This window comes from Haliaeetus albicilla, chromosome 8 (assembly GCF_947461875.1).
Source record: "Haliaeetus albicilla chromosome 8, bHalAlb1.1, whole genome shotgun sequence".
NCBI lineage: Eukaryota > Metazoa > Chordata > Aves > Accipitriformes > Accipitridae > Haliaeetus > Haliaeetus albicilla.
The window spans coordinates 3,032,842-3,055,875 of NC_091490.1; the positions used below are offsets into that span (position 1 = coordinate 3,032,842).

General features: G+C 44.6%; 1 protein-coding gene across 2 annotated transcripts in view; it reads right to left on the bottom strand.

Moving 5' to 3' along the window:
- ROR1 (receptor tyrosine kinase like orphan receptor 1) overlaps positions 1 to 7,824 on the bottom strand; it is a 170,897-nt gene extending 163,073 nt beyond the window's left edge. For both annotated transcript variants that reach the window (XM_069788516.1, XM_069788515.1), the window contains exon 1: positions 7,508 to 7,824. In XM_069788516.1, the coding sequence (XP_069644617.1) occupies positions 7,508 to 7,610 (103 nt within the window). In that variant the 5' untranslated portion in view covers positions 7,611 to 7,824. The remainder of the gene's footprint in view (positions 1 to 7,507) is intronic.
- Between the last annotated feature and the right edge of the window lie 15,210 nt (positions 7,825 to 23,034).

Sequence of the window (23,034 nt, forward strand, 5' to 3'; positions counted from 1 at the left end):
TTGTCACCATACTCTGCAATCCATTCTACCATCCTGGCATTTTTTTGTTACCCTTACCCAAGAATCCTTATACATATGTCACCACCTTTACATCCCTGCTTTTAAACCAAAGCCTTCAGGAAGAACAGTCTTATCATCAGACACTCACATTCTACTCAAAATCAGACAAAAGCTCACTGGAAGATGGTGGAAAAGTCACTTTAATTGAAAATAGTTTAACTAAGCAAGTGTCATAATAATTTTTCTATAGTACCAGTGCTAAAGGAAATGCTTAGCTGAAAACAAAACAAATACTAACCTGCAGCCTCTGCCTAGCGCAAATTCATCTATGTACTGCTGGAAGCATTGCCATTATTTTTCAAATAATGGTAGTTACATAGTTGAAAGAATTTAAAGAAACAAGGAAAGGTGGTGGTGGTGTGATTAGGCTCTGTTAGGGTCCACTCTTGCTCTCGGGTCTAAGCCCACATTCTGCACTCAAAAGCTTGTCCGCTGGGCTAATGAAAGATAGCATTTTTCCCTACAAATGCCATTCCTGCCTTTTACCTAGATGTGGTTAGGAGCCTGAGGTACAAAAGCAGATCCTTTTCAAAGTGGTAGTAGGCCAATAAGAAGAGATGAAGTACCAGACATGATTTTAAAACGGCTCTAGTAAAATTTCTCACTCACTCCATCATCTCAAGCAGCTTCATTTCTCCTGCCCAGGCTTCTGAAGCCTTTGGACTAAGCTGCGCCCTATGGCCTTTCTGATGAGATTTTGAGAAGTGCTTAGCTCTCCCAAGTAAATGTGCTAAGAGCTAAAGGTCCTCATGAGTTTTGAAAATAAGGCCACACAGATCATAAAATCCCTTCTTCTCCAGCATGTATTCTCAGCACCAAAGCACACAGTTTCTCTGAATGAGTAGTCGTTATGTTCTGTATTGACTAGCCACAATGTGGACACTCTCAAGCAGCACATTACACTTGCACCATCAATCCTCTAAAGCAAGGCTTAGCATCTTCAGGAGGGGCTGTGCCACCTCCTTCAGAGGAGGACAAAATAAGCTTGCTCTCTTAAGAGGAACGCTCACACTGTGAATCTGGAAGGGCATATCCTTCCAAAGATAATCTCAAGTTCTAAGGGTAAGAAAAGCATACTCTCATGTATTTCCAGTCTCTGGAGGGAATGTGCGATGAGGTTATAAAGTTGCCGAACATTTTTCCTTGCTTATCTCTGATCTTTCAATTTCCCATGGCCTGCTGCTGTGCTCCGACACAGAGCTCCACCACTCCGTCTCTTTCCCAGATCTGCGTGGAGCAGATGTTCAGACCTCTGCTGCAGACAGAACAGAGCATCTGGGAATGGGACAGGAGTACGCACAATTGACACCCCTTGGAGGAAAGGAGCAGAAGGTCACAGGAAGCCATCGTGAAGTATCGGTTTCAATATAAGACCTGACCAGTTTGAAAAAAACTTTTAATAAAATGCAGGCTTCCACCGGGGCCTCCACTAACTGTTTTCTCAAGAACTCATCTACTTATGAAACTTTACCATTGCATATTGGGATGGCTAAGTCTTAAAGTAAACCTAGCCCCAAATATCTGTTACTGAGTGAAAGCATGTCTTTGTACAACACAACGCAGAACAGGGCATCAGCAGCAGTTATAAAAAACATGCAACATCTGCACAAAGTTACCAGCACTTTTGCTCAAACTCTTTAGGAGGAGTGCGTCTTGCCTCTACATATGGTGACTTGCTTCAATTTTTTTTTTTAAAAACTTCCTGACACGAAGGCCAGACAGATCTCCTTTCCCTTCAGCATTCCCGAAGCACCATAAATGTGCCCAGGCTCCCTGCCTCCAATGCAACAACAGAAAGGCCCGGGTGGGTTAAGCCATGCCTGGACCAGCACTACTGAACCTGCATGTAATTGTCCCGATCCAGCCGAGAGGGACACACTGCCCAGACCTTGCCAACATCAGCGATACAGGATACTTCCTGCAAGAGACAATTTTTTGTTGTTCTTCAATCTCCTGTGAAGGTGCTCTGCAGCACCTCACTGATCAAACACAACCAGAGCCTCTATGCAGCTCTCTGAAGGGATTTTGTTAAAAGAGGATATCAGGTACAATTACTCCACGGAACTCGGTAGAAGTAACAAAGCAGACTTGACCTAGGCTTTCTTCTGCTTTAGAGCCTATTTCATGCCTTCAGCATGAACTCCAGCTAATGACTTGTTGAAATACTTTAGAAAAAGCCTAGCATTGTACACAGCACTGCTGAAACACAGTATTGGCCCCACAATTCATTTACATCTGTCAGTTCTTCCTCAATGAGAGTGATGTGGCTTTCTGTTCCTGTTGGTGACCACTCTGCATTATTTTTCAAGAACCATATCTAACTAATCACCCTCCAAACGTGTGTCCATCCCAGCAATATGCACCATGGGATTCTTTTCACACATCACTAGCCATTTCCTTTCATATACTGCTCTGCAGATTTACTTGGAAACAGTGGCACTCCAACATCTCTGCTTCAGGAGGAGATCCTGGAAAGCAATCTTCCTCACTACAGGATGCTGGCGTGGAAGTATGCTGAGAAGCCTGCATTATTGCTTTCCCTCACTAAAGGGTTCCTTTCTAAAGCTACTTCTTTTTCCCAAGCTGTCCGACTTTGGCGGAGCACCATTTTCAATATCACACTGCATTAGATTGCAAATACACACAGGTTATTTACTCTACATTATATTCCCAAGAGGACCTAAAAGAACTTTACTATATAATTAATGGTAATATCTAGAGCTTTATTATTACATAGCACACTAGTGCTATCTATTTAAGCTGAAATGATTCCATTTTTTCATCTTAGCAAACTTCACAGCCAAGCCTCTCATATACCACAGTTCTGGGGGGGGGGGGGGGGGGGGGGCAGTGACTCAGCTTGTAAACGGACAGAAAAAATTGTAACTTCTTCTGCAGCACCCAGTCAAATGAAATTTTACACCAAACGTAAAATTTCAGGAATTTTAGAGCACTCTTCATTCATCGTAAAGCATGTAAAACTGCAATCACCAAACCTACCCAAGCACCCTTCAGCTAACACCAGTATTTTGTTATTATTTCCAAAGAATCATAGACAATTGCTCTCATTTATTCATTTCACTATTGTTTCATTTATAAATTAGCAGATTCATTGACTTTCAATATCTCCATGACTAGAATGAAAAAAAAAACAGGATGGAAGAAGCCCTACAAAGTCACATAACTATTCAACTGCTGCCCCAGCCCTAATCAACCCCAAATTTCTTTAAGCTCTGATTTAGGGAGTTGGTTCCACAGTCCTCCCAGTGCTGCACTACCCTTACCACTAGAAACTGTTTCCTACCATACAACCAGATTCAGATTTCACATAAACCTTCCCTCTGCTTTCAAGTGCAAGAGAATAGTTTAAGGCGATAGCCCCAGTTTGCTAATTTTTAAAAGCAGAAACTTGGATCAAAGGTAGCATCTTAACAATAAAATAACTTCACTTGATATTCATTTAAGTGTTTCAATACATAGGAGTCACTGTCAAAATGCAAACTGCATTATTACTGTTGCACCTCTACCTACACAAGGCTGGGTGTGATAATTCCGAGCTTCGCCAACGCCAGCCCTGACACAGGCTGCCTCGTTTCTTTCGGTTCAGGGAGCAACTTCACCAGTGAAGTACCAGCACATATTACCTGGGTACCTACAGCAAGATGAGAACATCACACTGAAATAGGAGATAAAACACATGACTCTGCAGCCGAAAATAACTGCAGCTCACAGTCTACCAGATTACTCAGAACTGTTTCTTAAGATATGAAATTTCAAAAACACACACAATTGTGTGAACATAAAATTTGCAACAGAGGATGACTGAGGTTTTTTCCAGGGCTTGGGGAAGAAAAGGTTTAAACTTTTTATTTAGTATTAGTTAACTTTCTAGATATTTCTGGCTTGCAAGACAATTGCTATGTGGAAAGCAGCTGCATTTAGTTAGAGACTTTTTAAGAGAGTTTTCAACTCTGAGGTGCTCTTTTGAGTCTCAGAAGACTGCTGCATTTCTACATGTGTTTCCAAAGAGTGGTATCTAGTGTCACACCTCAGGGAAGCTTTTTACCCCCCCTCTTTGCCTACATTTAGGTATTTGTATTAAAAATCCATACACAAGCTTTAAAACGCTTCCCTGCCCAGATCTCTCTTGCAATGCTTTAACTTAAAAGTTCCTGTGTGTACATAATCAACCCAGTAGTTTCAGTAGATGTTAATTACAGAAACAAAGAAATGACATCCTGAAGATAATTTGCTGATACATCAAGCGACTTTTGTCAAGAAATGCGAGACTACAATCATGGTAAGTTAAACAGTGACATCTACTCTCATCCTCTTATGGGCTTAAGGCAACAAAAGCATTTTGTTTGTTTGTAAACTCATAAGTTTATACTGGCTGAAATAGCAGCCTGTTGACCTACAGACAAAACAATTAACCACTGGGGTATCACAGGGACTAATCAAGAGCTGGGGAACTTTATCTTACAAGAGGGAACTTCCAAGGAAATCAGCAGTACCCCCTATAATCTAAAACATAATCTAGAGATCTGTGGTTTTACTGTATGCTTTTAAAATGCTTTTATACTATTCACACTTCTTCCACTGTGACTCCTCACAAAGTTACACGATACGGAATAATAATAATAAAGGTGAGCTGGTAATATCCATAGTCAGATACTGCAAAGAATGAAAAAATATCCAAGTTGGAGAGTTCCTGATACTTATATTGACATTAACTATGTGGTTTTATTCAGAACACTCGGGCCAGCCTGTGAGCACCCTTGGGAAGAGCACGCATTAAAGACAGCATGAATATACAAAGGCAAATGCGCTTTTTGTTTTGTTTTGCTCTCTACAAGGAAAGATCACTGACAAAAAGGAAGCAGCAGGAGACAGGGGAAAAAGTGAAGAGGAAAAGGCAAAAAAGAGCCTTTGGAAGGCAACACAGCAAAGTAGTTTTGGTCACTTGACAATATCTCAACTAAAAGGATGACCTGGTAATAATCCCCCCAAAAGAGATGTGACAATAGCTGCACAGGTTCCTGGCCTCCAGGCAGATACACATCTGACTTGTCCTACTGAGCTGCATCAGCCTACTCACATAAGGCCGCTTGTGCACATCTGTATATGCTTACTGGATCAGAGTGTCAAACCGGGAAGTCTCTGGAGTGGGAGTCATGTCTTCACAGATGTTTGGACCAAGCGCAGCACAACGAGGCTCTGATCCTTTTGGACCTCGGGGAGCTAAGAGCCCAAACTACTCTTCAATATTTTCATTGTGTTAGACCGTCAGATCTTGGACTCCTAGCCCATCTTTTCTGGTAGTAGGAGTTAGGCTACTACCAGAGATGGACTTTCACTGCAGTCCTTGTTTGACATGCCTGGAAGAAAAAAAGTCTTTTACTTATTTAGCGGTCCATACTCTGTCTTCTTGAAAAACGTGAGGGTAAAAGGGTAGGGACTGAAGGGTTCTGTATGGTTGGTTGGGTTTCTGATGGAGCAAAATCTATTCACCCAGCCACTACAGTTACCTTAAGGAAATTTGTAAAACACTTTATAATAGGTTTTGGGGGTTGGTTTGTTGGGTTTTTTTATTAGTGTTAGGTATTCAGGTTCCCTTATTCTTCTAGATCTTTAACAAGTTTGGGGGAAAACATAGTATGTGGTTGTAACATATGTGATAGATGTCTATCTATAAAAAATAAATAAATCACTTGAGCTACCCATGAGTCAACATTGTAAGCTTTTGCCAAAGATATTACTTAAAATACAGGAAATATTTCACTGTGGAAAGTAATTGTGCATTACGACTACATTAATAGCCATACATAAAGGTGAATTCATATAATGAAAGATACTTCCCAGCAGAATTCACAGTAAATAAAAAATGGCCAGTTTTGGACCCAACGTGATCAGTTGCTTTATGTCTGTGGTTTTTTTCCCCCTCCAGGCTCTTAGAAACCCACAAAACTTCATATTATAACCCTAAAGTTTTGAAATTATCTGAAAAACGGGAAAAAAGATGGCCTGTCTTCCCCCCCCCCCCCCCCTTTAAAAATACAGCTATTTGTTAAGCACATACAGCATTCCCTGGAGACACTAGAAAACAACATTTGAAAATTTTCCCACTGAGATGTCATGGAGAATTCCTACCCTAAGCTAGAACATCATCCAGCCATTGAATCCGCACCAGGAGACTTCTGTGTCCAACAGAGTCGCACTGTGATATCTGGAAGTCATTCAAACAGATCCACTACCTAACATGCAGTCCCAGGTAACAGCATCATTAGGGACACACTGAAACACAGCGAGAAATTCAGGCACAGGCAGACAAGAGCGTTGCATCTGTTAGCTGGGACTGACTTTTTAAAGGCAGTTATCCTACAGGCTCTGTAATTTGGCTTAGAGGTTTTATAAACACAGCTTTTTCTGTTCTGAACTGCAAAGTATTTAAACTCATCATCTTTATCTCTTTAGTGTTCACTTTTTTCCCTTCTTGAAATACTAAATACGGCCATATTATCAACCAGAACTTTTCAGAAGTGGCTTGTGATTTAAGTACCCACCATAAAATACCGTCAAGGAGACGGAGTTCATGAATATCCACCTCTTACTGAAATTCTCATGCAGGCGTCCAAAAGCACTGCTCACTTTTTACTGACTTGGCTTCAGAAATCAGCCCTTCTTGCCTAATTCCATCTAGGTCCCTTTATGCATGCGCTACGCTGCGCTTTAAACGTAAATCATTTGCAAAAGGCTGAAATCAAAACCCTAATAAAACAGAAGGATCGCAAAATAAATATTACTCGTTAAAGCTAAATCAAAGAGGCTTTCTTTAAGGTTATTGTTAAACAAAACCAAAACCAAACAACTAAAAAAAAAGCCTTCTTAGAAGGCTACAAGGGCGATGAGATGGCAAAACACCCCCAAAGCTGGAGCTAAGGGACAAGCCATCATTGATAACACCACCTCGGGAACCATCAATCACGTATCAAAAGCGGGATTGCCTGGGAACGCTTACACTTAGCTAATAACTCGCCCGAACGCTTGGAAGGGCTTTTTTTACGAAGCAATTAAACACAGATCGAACATAAAACTCGGAGTTCGTTAACGGGCCGCTGGAGCCGCCGGGCTCTCCGGCGGGCGGAGGGGCCGCCCAGCCCGGCAGACCCCCTCGGCGGGGCGGCGTCGCGTCGTATCGTGTCGCGTCGTATCGTGCCGTGTCGTGGCCCGTCCCGCCGGCGGGCAGCGCCGCGCTCCCCTCGCCCCCCACAGCCGGGCCAGGGCGCCCGGCCGCGCCTCAAGGCCGGCCCCAACGGGCTCGGCGGGGGCTCGGTCCCCCTCACGGACACCCCACCACCCCCGGTATCACCCCCTCGTCCCGCCGCCGGGCTCGGCTCGGCTCCCGCGGGCCAAAAGCCGGGACGCGGCCCCCGCGCACCCTCCTTACCTTGCGTGGCGTCCCCCAGCTCCGCCCGGCTACCCGCACGCAGCAGCAGGAGCAGCGGGAGAAGCAAGAGGCTCCCCCCGTCCCCGCCGCCCGGCTGCTGCATTCCTGAACCGGCGCCGCGCTACTCCCACATCCACAGCGCAGCGCCGGCGTCCCGGGCCGGCCCGCGTACCGCCGCGGGGCCGCGTCTCCCTCCCGCGCCGCCGCGCCCTCGGGGCTGCGCTCTCTCTCGGCGGGCGGGGAAGCGAACGCGGGCGGCCGCCGCCTCTGCCGCCCCTCAGACCCTCGCTTGTCACTTTCCGCGAGCTCCCCTCACAGACCGGCCCCGGCCGATCTCCCCCCCCCCCCGCCCCGAGCCCCGCTCCGGCCCCGCCGCAGCCCGGCCGAGCAGCGCCCCCTGCCGTCCCGCCCGCGCTGCCGCTTCCCGCCGAGGCCGCGCGCCGCAGGAGGGCGCTCGCCTCCCCCCCGCCGGGCGCCATTTTCTCACACCCCCCCCACCACCACCACAGCTTCGTCGCCCGGCTCGGTGTCTCTCACCTGCCCGCCGCGTCCCTGGGGGGGGCTTGCGGAGGGGAGCCGGCTTTTCCTCACAGCTCGCTTCACGTCTTCCCTTTCAGAGCAGGTGGATTTAGGAAGGCGCCAGTTGGGGTTAGCATCCCTTCCCCATTTCGCTTTCCAAGGGTCTGCCACTCCTACAGTAAACGCAATCTGCGGGATTATTGCACTGGGGGGGAACCACTTTTCCAGGCAGAGTCCAGATTTGTTACTTGCTACCTCCATTCCTAATCTTCCCAGTCTCTTCCCAGCCTTCTCCTGTCATACTTGTCGGCAAACATGGCTGAGGAAGCTCCCCAGCCACGAAGTAAAGGATGCCGTGTCAGTACTGAGGGAGCAAAATCACCGTCTTAGAGCGTCTGACTCACAACTGCAACCACAGGTCAGCCTGTACCTGCCCCGCACGCCAAAGCGTCCCGCAGGGCTCATAGCAGCGCTGACGGGGAGCGGTTGGGAGATACGGGCACGTGTCTGAGCCACGATGGAGGCACACGACCGACACCAGCCGCCTTCGGTCCCTGGGAAGGGCATTGCTCGCTGGTCAGGTACAGCCGTGGCTATGGGGAGGGCAGCTGAATCAGTTTTACATAACTTAAAGTTTAGCCCGCTGAGCTCTGTGGATGTAGTGTTCTACTTTTTAGAGCATTTCTGTTGAAACAAACTGAGAACTAACAGTGTGGAAAAGTGGTTTCTCAACTGTTCCTCATACACGGGTTGTTAGTCAAGGGCTTCCAATTTTCCCCTCAACATTTCAGTTTTACTGGATTTTTTCTCCTACTTTTCCTGTCAGTCAGGAACTCAGAAGCCCAGTTTGCATCTTAAGAATCATTTTCAACTCTCTCTGCCTCAATGAAATTGATATTTAATACACTGATTTCTCCTAATTTAGCTTTTATTAAAAAAAAAAGTCACCCTACCTGAAAAGGAGTTGGGTATAGTTGCTACCTGAGATCACAAGTGCCAAGAGCAGCATTGTAATCCTGCTCTCATTCCCCCATTCTCCAGCACATCTCACCCCAGGCTGGGGACCATCCCCACGAGCATGCTGAGCTTCGGCCTCATTACAAGGGCTCCATCAGCCCATGACATGGTGCCCACAACCAGACCCCAAACACGCTTTTCCCTCTTGATGGCGATAGGAAGCTGAGCTTTGGGGGCAGGAGGGGTGCAGTTCCCTCCTGCCAATACAAAATACCAATTGACCATACATTACATCACAGCTGTAACTGCGGTCAGGCAGATTCGGTAGTGGATAGCACTGTTTTGCTGGAGTTGAAGGACACTGCCAAAGCCGGCTGAAGCTACTAGGAGTGGTAACTACTTTCCATTCAGGAGAATGATCACATTCCTGGGATGCTTAGATTAGGTTTAGGATTTCAAAAGTCAGCAACTGTTTAATAAAAAGTTCATAAGCAGAGTGGAAACAAGGACAAGATTAAAGGAATTTCCTCCTCACTTCCTGCTAGATCAGATCCCACCCCTCTCAGGCTTGCTTTCTGCCATATGAATCTTGTATTTCTTGTCAGACGCTAATAGAGTTTCAAGAGGAGGAACAAGCCCAGATAAGCATCTGGCTGCGTGTTAGGGAAGGAGATTGAGGTCTGAAACCACCTTCTCCTCACATATACAAACACGCACACATTCCTCCTCAGACCAAGGAGGACAATGACAAGAGATTATCCGCTCTCTAGTGAAAACTGACCAATATACAAACATGGATTAAATTGAAGAGGCAAAGCCAAGCTTGATACTGCTAGAGCTGTTGTAGGATCTGGACATGACACACGGAAGGGACTGCTGCTGGGACCTGGGTGCCTACGTTTGCAGCATGGTGGCATTTAACTACTGCAGCATTAGACAAAGTAGCTCCTTGTTCAAGGTGCAGGACTTTTTGCCACCTTGCTGTAATATGCCTTAGGATGCCGTTTCACAGCTGGCTGAAGGCAGCCATGCTGCCACCTCCTCCCCCTTTCCCAATCATGCATTCCCAATACATTCTTTGTCTCAGCTCTAGTAATTGCACAGCCACACAGGACCTGCCCTTTCAGCAGCAGCATGAGCTTAGGCCAGCTCAAACCAACCGCAAAGCCAAGCCCCCCCACACCAGCCAGAGCTGATTCCAGTCAAGGTTAGAAAGGACCCACACCATTGGCTTCCCAAGGCAGCTACACAGTCTTCCCAGTCCTGCACTTTTTTCTGACACAAAGAACCAGGACCCGAGATGGTTCAAGAGTTAAGCTGAGAGATAGTTACCTCTTCAGAGTGGAGGTGTTTCTGCCAATGTAGGTCCTTGAACAACCTTTTTCCCCAGGGCATGGCAAATGCTTTTTGGTCTTTAAGGGACAGGGAGTTGAACAAGGCAGGCCCAGGTCCAGCCAAGAGTCTAGATCATCAGGCAAGCTCATGGTGCTAAGGCAGGTCTGAGATCAAGCTGAGAAAGCAACTACAGGTCAGGGTCTATTCCTCAGGCTGCATTCCAGCAGTGGTCATGGGGACACAGCACAGTGATGGCCAGGCAGGTCCATAGTGATAAGATAGGTCAGAGGTCAAACAGGGAAGTCAATCCACATGTCAGGGTCCAGATCAGCAGCATCCATAGCCACACACAGGGATGCTAGAGTTACAAACTACTAACCCCCCAATATGGGTCAGGCAGGGGCTAAGGGATAGGCCAGGGCTGAGCTTAAATAGAGCCCCTGGGCAAGGGTAGGGTGGGGTGGGGTTGGAAGCCCCAGATGAGGCTGGTCAGTCATTAAGAGCAATGAGTGCCCTCAGGGTCCTGACACTTATCATCTACATACAGGAATACTAGAGCTAATGCCAGTGAGAAGGTCAGGGCGTACAGCTGGGATAGGATTTCTGCAGCACCAGCGCAGACTTGCCTGCCCTGACCCTCTTAGGTGACATTTCAAGTTATTTCTAAGCTGATCTAACAGCAAGCTGCCCGCAATTAAAAAAAAAAAAAATCTCTTTTGTTTCCTGCATGTTCATCCGGGTAAGTCCATTCAGCCAGCTGGTCCCGTGGAAAACTAACCCTCTGATGAGAGAAAAGAAGAGCAATGTTCCTCCAGATCAGCCAGCTGGGTCAGCTCCCCCCACAGCTGCTGGGGTGTTAGATCCAGCAAAGGCGAGTGGGACCCTTGTTCAGGGGTGGGGTAGGAGCAGTTGAACCACTGCTTTTGGCAGCAACCTGCTGTTGGGGCTTGTTTAGCTGTAAGACAAAAGTGTTTCTTTAGTCTCTCTGTTTGTCGTGTAATGAAACAAGATGTCCATGAGGTCCATCTCTGGGGTCCATCTCTGAGCTGGGCGCAGGGATAACCCATGGCGAGTGCCTAAGGGTACAAAAGAAGTCTATGGCAGATGGGGAGACTAGATGCAGATTCCCCGAGTCTTCAGTTAGCTTGTAAGTGTTAGATACATGCAGTGTGAAAGGATAAATCTTTTATAAATAAAAAACAAACCACTTATTTTTAGCTGCAAATCTACCAAAGTGCATGCAATTAGCAAATATAAATCACTTCCTGGCTTGAAGACTGTTCAGCACAGCACATAAATGAAAGTTAAAACATACGTTTTGGGAATACATGGTACATCTGCTCTCAATCTGCAGCATTTTGAAATCAATACAAATATTCTCCCTACTTTTCCTTTAACATGCTGCAGCCTGTCGTACCACAATGGAAGAACTAAAAATATATTAAACAAAGGAACTAGAGTGGACACAGCCCTAAACACCGTAAAATGAATAGCACAGAGTATTCATAACGATCTGATGACAAAAAGTAGTCAAGGTAAAGATAAGCACTGGCTTGGGAGGACAAATTAGAGACAGTCTCCTACATGGTCTGCAGGATGCTTCAGAGATGTAATGCACAGCTAAAGCTTCAGAAGGTGACTCTGGGGAGAAGAATCAACTGTTTGATGCATGTCTACATATTTTAAAACAATGAAAGGCTTACAGTCAACATTGTTGTGGAATTAGTTCCCGCAGGGAAAATGTATTGCACACAAAACTTTTTTATTCTTTTTTTTTAATGAAAAGATAGCAAAGAAGCTGACTGTCTGGGAATGATTTGTAAGTACAATAAACCTCACAAGAGGATGATAAGCAAAATATTGTAAGAGAATAGTGTCAGAAGTACAGCAAAATAAAAGAGAAACATTACACATTTGTAGTTACTGACAACGTGTGTTCTTAAGTATCTTGTCACATTATAAAAGAATCCTTGTTTTCCTTTCCATCTTTCACTAATACTCCTATTAATCTAGACCAGATTTTTTTCATTCAGCCATTTGAGGCTGTATCAATCATCCTTTGCCCATTTGAAATTCAACTAGAATTACACTAATGTGTTAAGGCTTCCAGAGTTGAACCTGGAGATGAGGTCAGAACTGCCCATGGATTCCTAGAATCTGTGCACCCATGGAAAGACCACCTGTAAATCTGATTTCAGTGCTGATTTTTGAATGCTGATATAACGTGGAAAACAGCAATTGCTGGTACTTTTTCAAGATTGGAGATTTACATATATCTTACACTGTCAATTCTTTAGAATAGGAATTCTAACATGTGAATGTACTGTCTCAATTGATGCATCCTTTGTTTTCTAGCTGAGTTTTCAGGAGCAAGTGCAGTACAAATAGTAACATGTTTCTTTAAAAGGAACAAGAGATATGAGTGTAAATTTTCTGAATTCTCTAAAAAAAGTCAGCCACTGTACAGAGAATAGGCATGAACAAGAAAGACATGTATTGTGCTATCCGATTTTTTCCAGCAAGTTATAGGTCTTGTAAAAGTCTGTTGCAGACAGTTTAAAGAAGTACAGACATTGGCCATGCATGTGAAAAATTTTACTTTATACAATCCTGTAGCAAAAGCTTTTCCTTCTGTTCATAATCGCATAAGAAAACGGTTGATAAACCTGGGGATTGTGACAGAACACTATTAAGCAATTAAGGCTGGTTTCAGTATTTGTGTTTTCAGCAGGAGCAAGAAAAGACACCAAAGACAGGGAGGTAATGGATTGCCCTTGACGCGTTGTTTTAGTTAAGAGTTAAATCCAGCGCCGGTCCTTGTCAGGATGTTTCCTGACATGCCTTTCACTGCCTGAATCAGGCAGGTCAGCTGCAGACACCCTGGAGTAGCTCAAGGTATGTCCGTAGGTGGTGGGATACGCGTGCCCTGCCAGGGGCCTCTTTTTATTTTGAAGGCAACAGGTTAAGCCGATGAATAGGTGTGTTTGTGCCAGTCTTTGCCACAGCTCTGTCTCCTTCTCAGGCTGAAATGTTTTTCTTTGCCTTAAGAGAAAAGCAAAGGACTGGCTAGCCATAGGGAACGGTGGAAGAGAGCACCATCAGGGATCAGAGGACAGGTTGTAGCCCTGGGGAATGACGGAGGGAGGGAGTATCAGGAGGTGCAGTACAATCTTGTTCAGACTGTGATCTGGGAGTACTTTGAAAATTGGCAGGAGACTGTGGAAAAGATAAAAGGAAAAGCCTTGAAATAGACCACAATTCTTTCCCTTTCATATGTGTATTACACTGGAATTTTATATATATAGCAGAAGGACTCTGTTCTTTATATCCTTGAATTACATACCTCCATAACATGTAATGTTACCCTTCTGGAAAAACGAGGGCGATAGAATGGGACACAAACACCAGCAACTACTTAATAACATATGCAAATATTGGCATGCTTATTATGCATTATTTTTGTTGCTGTTATTACTTTATTTTTGTAACTGTGTGTTGGCACCCCAGCATTTCATTGAATTTGATATCCATTGTGCTGGGCACTTTCAAAGCGTTAATTTAACAACCAGATGTGGTACAGCGCAGGACAGTAGATGGGAGAAGCATGTAACAGCAATGTTTCCAAATAGTCACACAGGCTGGTTATTTCCATGTCAGATGCTGAGCTTTGTAGTTATCCTTCGGGAGGAAAGAGTTGCAATTGTTTTATCTCTGACTTTCTCATTAGCCCCAGAAGTGAGTCTTGAAAAGAAGGCAATGGATTTACAGCTTAGTTCAGGCATGACCAGGTTGTACTTTTGCAAAATATCTCAGGTAATTTCAGGTGAAACTCCTCCTTAACTTCAAAGGGACCACGACTCCTCTTGCAGAGTTTGTTTGCTTTTTCTAAAAGGAATCAGTTAACCCAATCCTCAGAAAATCTGATTCAGGGAGGAGGTTATCAAGGCAATAGTTTGGAAAACTGAACTGATATTACACTCAACTGTCTTAATCCATGACTTCACACCATTTGCAGGCAGCCCCAGACTAACCTGTAGTAAGTAGTCCTGCCAGGAAGGGCCATGGCAGCCATCAGCATGAACAAGGGAGATTTCACCACCTTCCTAAACAATATCATCTTTGTTGCCAGGCATGTAAAGCAGTAAAATACTTCAGTCATTAGAGGAAGAAGAATGTCACAATTTTTGTGGGAGAAAAATAGATTCCAGAATTCATGGTTTGACAGGTTAATAAGAAGCCCTGTACATTTGCCTTTACAATTTATTTACTTGTGAGTCTATACAGGGATTTTGTTAGGGATTTGGCATCTTAAACAGGTTTTTATTCCAACAACATTTCAATTCACCTTTAAGACTTTCAATTAAGACAAACTGAACTAGAGATCCATCGGTGGAATTTGCATGGAAGTTAGCGGGGGGTTGGCAAAGCCATGATAGCAGGGTTTAGGTATCAGGTTTATAGACTTGTATCGCACTATCTAACATCTCGTATTTTCCACTCATTTTGCATGTAAAACTTTTATTGATATCAGCGTGAGTTTAGCACGCCACTAAAATGGAGACTATGCCCCTAGGACACAAAATGATGTAAGGTACCCCATTTAGTTATAACAATTTGGCTGCACTAAATCTTGATGTTGAATGTTTGGGTTAGTTCCCCCATAAACTTCGTCTGCTGGATTTATATATTTTGGCTCCTTTTATTTTGACTCTAGTGGCTAAATTTGCAATGGGCTTAAGTGAATGCAATTCCAGTCACACCAGCAGCAAATCTGCAGCACAGTGGGTATTTCTTGTTATATAAATATAGGGCCTCATCTGGCAAGATGCTGAGTGGACTAACTTGGTCGGGTTTCTGTGAGATCCGAGAGTGCTCAGCACCTCCAGGGAGAAATTCCAGACCTTGCAGCAACTGAACCTCCACACAGCATGTCTGTGGTCATTTTCTATAGCCCTTTGTCCAAATCAGAGTACACAATGCATTTATCGTCTTTTTAATCACAAACACAAAAGCTAAAATATTTATTTTCCTGGATCTTATAAAAGCACACCTCTATCTGCAACAAAGAATTATGTAAATTATGAGGATGATGGAGGGGTTTTTTTCCTCTATAGCTCTGTGAAATTTAGCTTTCACTCGCATGGGTGTGGGTTTTTTTAAATAAAGCAGTATTTCAATAATGGCTTCAGTGGGATTTTTTAATTCTTTTGCTCTATTTAGAGTTTTTTTAAAAATCCATTTCAATTCCAGTGAAAATGTCTCTGATCTGATAAAGGAGATGAAGTCACTGCATAGGCTTACTATTTTATTTCCATCAGGTTTGAAAGTTTTGTTGCCTGCAGTGTTTTGGAGCCCAGGAGTATTCATCTGTTTTGTAAAAGGAAAGTTCTACAGAGCAACATTTGGTCACTGTTGTCTGAATTTCATTATTCTGTTCTCCAGACTAGCAGAGGGGAAAAGTGCAAGTTAGCTGGGTCACAGTCTGAAATGTGAGAGCAGTCAACTTTTTCTGAAGTTTATGGGAATGAAGGGAAATTTAATACTGTTCAAAAGAGAGATTTAAAGTTGCATCATGTGAAAACAATTGGAGAAGTTTAATCCTGAGGTCTTGCGTTATTTGGTAACTTACATGACCATTTGTCAGCCTACAAAAGCTGAAGTTGGCTTTGCCTCTGTTAACAGTTGGCCTCTGTTTTGGAGTGGTATTGCAATACCAAAGAAACAAATACAAGTTATATTGGTTTTATAGACCACTACTAGTTCTATTCTTCTTTATCCTTTCAGCTCATGCCGTGTCTGCTTGTCTCCTCTGGGTCGCCAGTGCAGATCTCCCACCGATCTCAGCAACACGTGCTGACAAGCCTTTCATGTAGAAGGGACTACAGAGCCTGACAGCTTCTTAGACCTTTAAAATGCTGAATACATATCCATAATTTAACCTTTACCTCTCAGACTGCTTCAGGACTCATACATTTCACTGTATGTGGAATGAAAGCAATGGGACCCTGGGACGTAACTGAATACTTAGTATTTTGTAATCTTTCTAGTGTATCATTTATGCTAAAAGATGTTGATTAAAATGTTCTTTACATTTATATTAGTTTCTATGGAGCAAATGAAACAGAAAATCTACAGAGCTTTAAATGCATAAAAACTAGAGATGTTTTCCAGAGTGTTCCATCACAAAACCTCTTACTGTTAAGAAAATTCTCCTATAAGGTAGCCTACATCTCTCTATGTCATCTCCTTCTCCCTCCACTGATACATCCTCTCTGGTTTTGGCAACCGCATCAGCATCTTCTGTGTTTGGCCATCACTCAAGGTCTCGCTACACAGATTTAAAATAATGCTAATAATCATTATTAATGGGGAAAAAATGAGCAGTGTCAAAATAAAGACAACTGGTTTTTGAAGGACATTTCATATGCTTTTAAGTATTGTTTTGAGGGACCTGAGTCCCACAAGACAACTAACTTTTATGAAGATCTTTGGGGTTTGCATTGGTACCGGGTATCACTGACCCACGCAGCTGGCAGGAGTGCTGGAGCTTGGGGAATAAGACCACATACATAGCGCAAACATCCTTGTTTCTACTTCTAGGCTAAATATTCCCAGTTGCCCCGTGGTGCTGGAGTGCCCAGGTACATCTGCGCCAGAGGCTTTCGCCCACATTGTGAGCTGGGCAAGTACCGAGCTGCTCCTGTCGGACGGCTGCACACTCACCCGGGCTCCACAGCAGAGCACGCTGGTTTGTGCACAGGGATGTGTACGTGTAGCTGCCACAAAACTGGACAAGATATGGTTTAATCCTTCCAGCTCACGTTTGCAGTGACTGATGAGCCTCTTTCCCTTTATTTCTCAGTGCAATTCATTCATAAGTTGCTTATACCAGCTCTGAAAATTGGGGTTTATGTCCTTTTTTTTCCAGTCAGTGCTTCATGGCTTCAACATTCCTTGCAACGGACGATCACTGCAGTGCTGTAAAGTACAGGAGTGAGGCAGTCCCATGTGCTATTGCTACTACAAACACTGCAGTTGCTATGGAAGATGTTCTTTGCTTTAACACAGCCATACACATTACAACATCTTTTAGTAGGACAAACCTCCACAGCTCAGGCTACGTGGCCAAAGCTCCCCGGCCCCCAGCCATGCTCAGCCAGCCCAGAAGGAGCCACCGCGGCCAAGGTGAGCCAGAGGAGCCACTGTCTCGCTCTTCTCCCATGGGCGCTTTCTGGGGACGTTACAAAAACCGCAACATCTGCCTTTTCTGCAAGCTCACCTGGTTGTACAGTAACTCCTCAGACATCCGCGCTGGTGTTCCACAAAGGGAATTTTAGTCAATGCTGAAAGCATGGACCAGAGGAGGGTTTGCAGATGTTGATGTTCAATATTGAAGTCTTGTGTTCCTACACGATACTACAAAAGAGAAAAGAAATCTAGAGGGAGAAAATATATTATGTACAGAGAAGATGGCAAGTTGGAAAACTGTGAAGGAGACTGAAGAGGAGGAAAAGCCAGAAACAAAGAAGGGAAAAAAGAAAGGACAAGAAACTCCAGAAGTTAAGATGAAAGAAAGATCCCATATGCAAGCACTGGGCTACGAAACCATTATGCATAATTTTGCAGGAATTAGTGCATAGTGAGAGGAATCTGTAGCACTTCCCTGGATCTGAAAAACAATTCCTATGAAACATCCAGTGGCTATATGCTGTTTAGCATCAACCCACTTGGTAATGGCAGAAAATTAGTAGTATGTTATTTATATATGAGCTGAGGTATATTCTGTACCTTCTTTCTACCGCACAGGAAGTTTAACATACATGCATAGGGACATTCAGCTATTTAGTGGGTTTTCAAGGCCTGTATATAAAATTGAAAAATGCAGCTCAGCTGCTTTTTATAAGATATTCACAATAATCACTTCAAAGTAGAACATACAATAGCTGCTTAAAAATTGACTTTGATTCCCTCTATGATAGAGAGCTTACCAGTACAGCCTGGGTATTTGAAACCACTAATGTCTAGTTTAGTTTTTGCTGCTGTTTAATTTGCATGGATCTATTCCATCTCTTTTTTTTTTTGTGAAAGCAGAAAAATAAAATGTCTTACATTGCTAGTGCTGCCATAAATGTTATCAACAGTAAATGCTTGAAATTGTGCCAGAAGCTCTACTGTCCCACCTGCTACTGTGAGCGAGATACTAATTAACAGCCCTGTACATGTAGCGCATTTTTGCTTGCAGTTTTGTTTTGCAATAAAGTAAAAAATAAATGGCTTCAATTTATGTTAAACATTTTGCTCAATCAAAATAAAATGTACAAAAATGAGGACGTTTATCCTGACAATACAGAGGCAGAAAGAATAGCTTTTTTAAAATACCTCCCTGATTTTCTCCAATCAAAACAGTTTGCTGAAGCAAGCATCTGCAGCATCACAAATCACCATCCCTCTTCACCAGGGTGGACTCAGGGAGGAGAGCAGCCCCAGCTCCGCACGGCGCCCGCCAGCCCCCAGCACAAATCCTGGCTCTGCCTCAGCCCCCCGTGTTGCACCCAGGCAGGTAACGCAGCCCAGCACCATGGCTCTGCAGGGTAAATGCCCAGCTTTGCCGGGTTTTTGTCTTCACGACTCTCATCACGTACAGATTTTAATAACAGACACGCACAAAAGTCTAAAATGTCGGCAGCTTGCATCCAACAGCACGTTACTATAAACAGAGCGAGTTATAAAATAGCCGGGTGTGTTACCGAACCGCAAACACAGCTTTCATAACCCGTAGATTAGCTTTACTTCTGCCGGGGCAGCGTTGGCCACATTCTGCCATATTTCTTTGTGTCATGATTCTAATGACTAATATCAGAATCCCAGAATATATTTTTAAGGAAGATACAAACAGCACAAGTAAGGATACCCAGCAGTTTTGTGTCCTTCATCCTTTCTACTTGCACCTCAAAAGTCTCCCACCATTCTTCCAGCATCCATCAAGACTCCAATTTACTGAGTTTCCCACCTCGTCGGGGAGCTCCCACCTCCCTCCTTGCCCCAAAGCTGCTGGTGTGGCGGGTGCTGAGCTGCAGTGCCTGCGCGCGCGCACACACACACACACGCACGCCAAGGGCAGAGCAGGCAGAGGCTGAGGTCACGCCACAACTTTTCCCTTTGGTAAACAAGCAGAAGAAGGAGTAAACCAGAAAAAGAAAGCTTTCCAGCAGATCCTTCCACAGCTGACCAAGTGTGGCTGCTGCTGACGTTGCCCTGGGGCTGAAGAATTATGGCATCCCTTTCCATGTGTGTGAGTACCAAAGTCCAGAGTTTGGAGGGATCCTACAGTCTCAGGGATCACGGAAAAGAAACTCGACATTAACAACAGCGACCGGAGACGGGATGAGCCAGACCCCTGCCATGAAGCAGACCTCTGCGAGCTCTGCCCTGCCTGCTAAGAGAGGAGGGAGCGAGAGGAGCCGTTTCGGGGGCTCTGTGCCGCACCACACGCCCCACGGGGCGAACAGCAGAAGACAGTGGAGAAGCACCAGAACCTCACACCTTTCTTTTGAACAATTATAAAACAAATAGTTCCACTGGCACGAGAGACGATGGCACTGGGTTTCCTATAGGTGCGTGTTTGGGGCATGCAGTCCTGTGTGGATTCACTGATGTCTAGAAAGAGCTGAGCTCCCAGAGCTGCCATTCTTCAGCAGAGGTCTCACCAGGGTTTCCTTCTCTCTGCCATTCTGCTGTGAAGTACCATCGAACCAACTGTATTTAACCTCTCTGCTAACTCACATCTATATCCAGTTTGAAATATGTCAACAGATTTCCTGGTGTCACCTAGAAGAGACACGCAAAGGTGGAGTGACCACATGGGGCTCTTTAGGAAACCAGGCTAAAAAATTCACAACAGCGATGTGCAGGCAGGCGCGATACCCTTGCATTGCCCATTAAGAAGTTAAACTCAGGGAAAGTAAGTTTCCTTTGATTGCAGGAAGTCTGAGGGAATCTCTGATAATAGGGTTTTAATTTGAACAGTGAATGTTTTCACAATGTTTAACAGAATGTCTTTAATTTTTAATAAGCTTGACTAGTTGGTTAAATAACACAGGCTGAATGCTGCCATCCTGCATTAGGAAATCTGTCCTTAAGCTACCTAAACTTACTGACTTCTCTACTTTCCATATAACTTAGTGTTTCAACTTCCACAAAAACAATTTTATCAGGAGGACACTCAAAGCTAAAAACCAGTAAGCATGGGGTACACTCTGACCTCTCAAAGCACATGTACTCCTGACAAAGGCAATCAGCACCTAACTGGGCCATATACATTTTAGCATTCTAGTAAACTCCTATTTAGCTATTTGAAATAACACTTACATACTAATTAAGTTCTTCAGCCTAAGCTGCATATAACTGATGCTTTCATTTTGCTTTGTAAAAGGCTATGCTTCACCCTGAAAGATGTAGGCATCTGGAACTAGGCAGAACTGTCATTTAAATTATACGTATTATTTTTTCTCTGTCATCCAAGTGCTCAGACTCTCTAATAGTCTGAATTTCTTATGAAGGGAGAAACACCTCTAAATTGTTGCTGAGCCAAATTAAACCCCAGCATTGTTTAAAAATCACATTCTTTCATTTTGTGCCACGGATTGTAAGAGCTAAGCATCTGATTACTGCCCTCATAAAATTTCTTCTTTGAGGCTGACTATAATTACAGAGTATTTTAACGCTTTTATCTTTGGACTACACTAGGACAGGATAGGTTTGTAGTCTCTGTCTCCTGTTTCATCCAGTTTTGCATGATCAGAAGGGAAAAATACATAAAACTTTCTCTCTCCTTCCCCTCTTTCTGGACAAGTGTGTAGCCTTAGCAGAGCCAAACCCAGCCTGCAGCAATACGCTCAGTTCAGGGAGGGAGCAACATTAGTGACCTGAGCAGGAAAATGCTTACAGAATCATAGAATCGTTTAGGTTGGAAAAGGCCTTTAAGATCATGAAGACCATCCATTAACCTAGCACTGCCAAGCCCACCACTAACCCATGTCCCTATGCATCACATCTACACGTCTTTTAAATACCTCCACGGGTGGTGACTCAACCCTTTCCCTGGGCAGCCTGTTCCAATGCTTGACAACCCTTTTGGTGAACAATTTTTTCCTAATATCCAATCTAACCTTATAGACATGGTGGCCTTAAAACAAATCTTAAACTCAGGAAAACCTCTCTCTTGGTAAGGATCCTTGCAGGCAGGTGATCCCAAAGGAGAAGGCAAAGTCCCACATGCTGCTGCCCCTTGTCCGTCCTTCCTCGCAGGAGGGATCCTCCGGCCAGGGCAAGGGTTTGGCTTCTGCTGCCTTGATACCGAACTGCCTGGATTATGTACCTTCCTCCAAGCGAGCCATCCTGCAGCCCTCAGCACTGCTCGGAGATAAAAGCTGTTTCTCATTTCAATAGCAGCTGTCTCCAGCGCTTTAACCCGCATTTATGAGATTTATTCTGCATAACTGGATCCTGCCCCACCTTGCTCATGGCTCCTCCTGGCAGTCCAAGCCTTGCTGCTGCCAGGAACAACTGCTGAAGTCGTCCTTCATGGAAGTGGTGGAGCTGATCATTTCTGAAGGTCTCCCGGCCTCGCCATGGGAGGTTAATGGCATTGTGAAGGGACACACATGACTGGTTATTTTGTGCCAGAAACAACACAAGCACTCTGCTTGCGAACTTCCTAAACTCCTCCGCTTCCCTCCAGCTCCCCCCGTCTCCCAGGAGCGGTGGATAAACACAGAGTCAAATGATTCAAAGCTTCGCAAACTCGCTCACTGTGACACAGGACTTTCTTTGCGTATTTATTCCCCCTACAACTAACCTTTTTTTTTACCTTCCTTTCTGCTGAGGATGCGAGGAGGTTCACTGGGACTGGAAAGAGCGGAGGAACGACCCTGAGGACTCCCCAAGCAGGGAGCTGTACGCCACGGTGGGAGCTGCAGCACATCTGAAAGCCACCCTGTGGCACCCAAACAGGCACCTTGAGGGAGCAGAGTGTGAAAGGTTTTTAACAGTCCTTCCAGAATGGCTTTTATAAAGGAGGCGAGGCAGCTGAATTGATTTGAAGTTGGTGCAAGGTCTTTCTTAGCAATGCCATGATATTAAATATAGCCATTAAATACAGCCAGACTCCTCTATTGTTTATCTCATCCTGGCTACATCTAGGGATGGATGGAAAGGTCAAAATTATGGCAAATTAAATGTGCCACAGGCAGGATTTCTTCGCCAGCCTTTGCCTCGCTGTAGTTTCGCTGGTGAAGTGCACAGCATTGCTGCTTTGTCCAGGAGCCGGTGGGATGCCAGGAGACGTTACCGGTACCCAGCCCCTGTGCGCAGAGGGCTGTTGTGCTGGGGTACGTTTACCAAGATGATGCAAATTATAACCCGTGCCATCAGAAATGGGAGAATGGAATTTAATAACGACTTCAGATGCTGTACAAATCCATCCTAATGGCTGCGGCTTTGGCTCCTCTCACACACTGTCACACAAGCCTGGATGAATTTCAGATCTGGACTGTTGCTCCTCGCTAAGATTCCTCTTCCTAATTAAAACTTAATTTGTTCCCTGTAATCAAGCTCTGTGTGAGTATATCTGAGTGTTTAGCCACAGAGGAAAGTGTGAGTTTACAGAATTAAAGTGCAGGTGGGATGCTGTGAGCAGCAGGTTCTGTGCTGGCGTA